Below are 3614 nucleotides of genomic sequence, written 5' to 3'. Positions count from 1 at the left end.
GCACAAATATTGGGATATTTCAATTTTTCCAAATGAGCTTACAAGATTCGAGCTTCATCTAGTAACCAAAATGAAGTTTGAGAAATCACCATGGAAACCAAGTACTAAACAAATAGGATGAATCATGACTAATTCAATGATATCAACTATTCAAGCTTAAGTAAAGTGAAGGTAAGATCCTTAAGGTTAAGCCAAAACTCAAATTTATCTCCAAATGATATTTAGCTCACATCATGCTACTTAAGATAGAGAAAAGAGGTACACTAAACATACTAGCATCAATTACAACATCATGAATCAAGATAAAAGCGTGCTAAACATTTTACTTAAAGATAAGAAAGCATAAAAGTGAAGATTGATGTTCTCAATATGTATGCCACAATGTTTCAAAAGACAATCAAATGAAACAAAACAAATGCAAGACAAAAACAAACAAAATGCAGAAAAACTAAAAAAAAATGCAAAAAATTTCAAGTTTTGCAAACCCCCCCCCCCCCCTAAGACTTAAACTTTTTCATCATCCCGATGAAATCAATATGGTGGTGGAGGTGGATGAGGAAAAGGAGGTCTACGTGGACGACCAATAGGAAAACTAGGAAAACATGGAGTCTCACTCAGGATCTTATGATATTCATAGAGGGAATCGACTTGTCGACTAGTAATGCTCATGCCCTGCATGAATTCTCTCATCCTAGATTGATCAATATCATAGTCATGAACAAATTCGGTCACTTGACCTTGAAAATTCCTCATAAATTGAAAATGATCTTGCACCTCTCTAAACTGCTCATCAGATAAAGAAAAGCGACCCTCCAACATTACTCATTGGGCCTCCTGCTTCTTATGAAGTGAATCTAGAGATGCACGAAAATCAGAAAAATCAAATCTGGAATGACCCGTACCATAGGCAAAAGAGTGCCTAGCAGGTTCCGGGTGTACGGAAGGCTGCGGGTGTTCAGATGACGAGGGCTCAAGGTGGGGCTCAATGTCTCTGGATATAGAAGGAACATTCTCAGGAATTACATCAATGATTACCCAATTAGCAGGGTTACGAACAGAAGTCCGCTCAGGACAAGGAAGGGGTAATGGAAAACCATTCTTCCTAGGAAAAGCAAAGCCATTCTCATCCCGACATATCATTTTCATGGCAAGACATGCATCAATATTGATCATATTATTACCATGGATGATCTCTAATCCATCTAGATCACAGCCCAAACTTACAACTATTTGAGTAATCAAGCCACAAAAAATAATCGATCCCGAGGATGCCTTCCCAGCCCTCATCAAGGTTTGCAAAAATGAAAATCAGAATCAAAGTCAACCTTATGTAACATAGCCCACAAAGCATAAAGTTCCACTTTCTTAATAACTCCATCGCTTTCCCCTCTACCAAAAATAGTTTTACTCATAACTCAATATAAGTACCTAAAGATGGGGTTTTACATATGAGAAGCCTTAGCTCTAGAGGGCTCATAAGGTTGATCCAATCCAGTGATCAAATTCCAAAAATGATTCCAATTGAATCTTGAATTAAACCTGCGAGAACTACCGGTAGACAATCCAAAACAATTATTAAAATCACTAAATGTCCACTGAAATTCTTGATTCATTAAGCTAAATGCTATTTTGCCAATGTAATCATCTTCATTAGCAAAGTGAACATCTAGTGAACTAAAAAACTCCAGTATGATACGAGGATATGTAGGTAGATGTGTGTATATAATATCATTCCAATCAAGAGACCCAATCATCCAATCTACATCATCTCTTATTCCTAAAATATCTAAAACGGTTGGGTCCATATAATGTGTACACATAATCTTTCTATTGACAAGAATATCAAATCTAGATTTTTTATCTTCATTTCTAAAAATGATATTGAAATCATTATTGTTACCTTCTTCGTGTACAATCCTCTTTCCTTTGCCCTTTATTGCCTTTTCTTTTCCTTTTTCTTTTGTTGGCTCCCTTCCTCCACTTGATCCACCACTTCCCTTGTGAAGTTTCTTCAAAAGATTACATATGTTGTCAAGCTCAAGTAGGGAAAGGTGATGTTTTGTTGGAGAAGTAAGATCTTGTAAGAATAGATCTTGAAAAGAAAGATCTTTGGGACAAGGAATAGTAGATCTTAAAGATAGGAGAGGAGATTAGTTTATGAAGAAAAACAAGTCAGAGATGTAGATCTGAGAGGATGAGAAGACATTTTGAAGATGAGAAGAGTTTGAAAGAAAGAAGAAGCTTGGGGGCTTGGGGTGTGGCTGACACGGCCTAGGAATGACTGTGTCTTATAGACACAGCCAGGGTTAGGTAGCAATCCACGCACGTGTAGATCTACATGGTCCTACCCCTCTCCTTCTCAGGTAAGTCTGCACGGCTGTGTATGGCACACGGGCTGTGCAGCCTTCTTCTCGATCTTGTTCACATGGTCGTGTCTGAGACACGGCCAGATCTTTCTTCTTCTCGGGAATTTCTGCACGACCATGTTGATTGGCACGGACAGTGCAGCCTTCTTCTCTGGATTTATCACACGATCATGTGTGGTACATGGTCGAGCACATCTCTTTCTCAGGTAGGTTCACACGGCCCGTGTCTGGTACACGGCCGAGTACTCCTTCTCCTCTATAAAATTTACACGGTCATGTCTGGTACACGGTCGAACTCTCTTTAGCTCAACATGGATGATTTTACTCATTTCCGACTTCTCCAATGCTTCCATACCCATGAAATAATCATGGCCAACTCATGGAAATAAAATTACAACCTGGAAACAAAAGTAATCAACAAAATTAAAAAGCCCTAACTAATAAAAAGTAAAACTTGAACTGAAACTACTAAAGAAACCCTTGGGTTGCCTCCCAAGAAGCACATGTTTAAGGTCTTTAGCTCGACCAATCTTCTTAATATTTTTCTCGTTTTCTTCCCCTAGGAGGACATATGTACTTTTCATTTTTATTGGGAGGCCTTCTACCAACATCACTTGCCGAATCATGTTCCTCATCTGGTGGGCTCCTGTGAGGATGGAAATTCCAATCCTCTAATTTGTAAGTGTCCTCATCACTGCAAACACTTGCTAACAAATAAGAGACATGGCTATAAGAATTTGATAAATCATACTCCAACCTTTCTTTACCAATTACCAATGACAATTTATGATTTTTGACATCAATTATCGCTCCAGCTATTGCAAGGAAAGGTCTTCCTAATATGATTGGAATCTTCGGGTCCTCTACCATGTCGAGTACCATAAAATCTGTGGGAATTATGATCCCACCAACTTCTACCGGCACATCCTCTATAATACCCATAGGATACTTGCAAGAATGATCAGCTAATTGTAGTACCATGGTAGTAAGTTAAAAATTTTGAGACCTAACTTATTACAAACTGAATATGGAATGAGGCTAACACTTGCCCCGAAATCACAAAATGCTTTTTCTATAAATTCAGCTCCTATATTACAAGGAATATAAAAGCTTCTTGGATCTTTAAGTTTCTGGGAAATGTTCTTCTCGAATAAGGCGCTACATTCCTCAGTAATTGTTATGGTCTCTATGTCTCCCCTTCTTCTTTAATTTGACATGATGTCCTTCAGAAATTTGGCAAACCTTGGC

The 3614-nt window shown here is 38.2% G+C and overlaps 1 protein-coding gene across 1 annotated transcript; it reads right to left on the bottom strand.

The window, feature by feature from the left end:
• Positions 1-822: 822 nt before the first annotated feature.
• Positions 823-3347, bottom strand: LOC122041436. The gene is made up of 3 exons (XM_042601115.1): positions 2944-3347; positions 903-991; positions 823-854 (listed from the first exon to the last, which is right to left on the bottom strand). The coding sequence occupies exons 1-3, from the start codon at positions 3345-3347 to the stop codon at positions 823-825; spliced, it is 525 nt and encodes a 174-aa protein (XP_042457049.1).
• Positions 3348-3614: the final 267 nt, after the last annotated feature.

This window comes from Zingiber officinale, chromosome 1B (assembly GCF_018446385.1).
Source record: "Zingiber officinale cultivar Zhangliang chromosome 1B, Zo_v1.1, whole genome shotgun sequence".
Classification (NCBI taxonomy): domain Eukaryota; kingdom Viridiplantae; phylum Streptophyta; class Magnoliopsida; order Zingiberales; family Zingiberaceae; genus Zingiber; species Zingiber officinale.
This window is presented reverse-complemented; position numbering and strand designations above follow the sequence as displayed.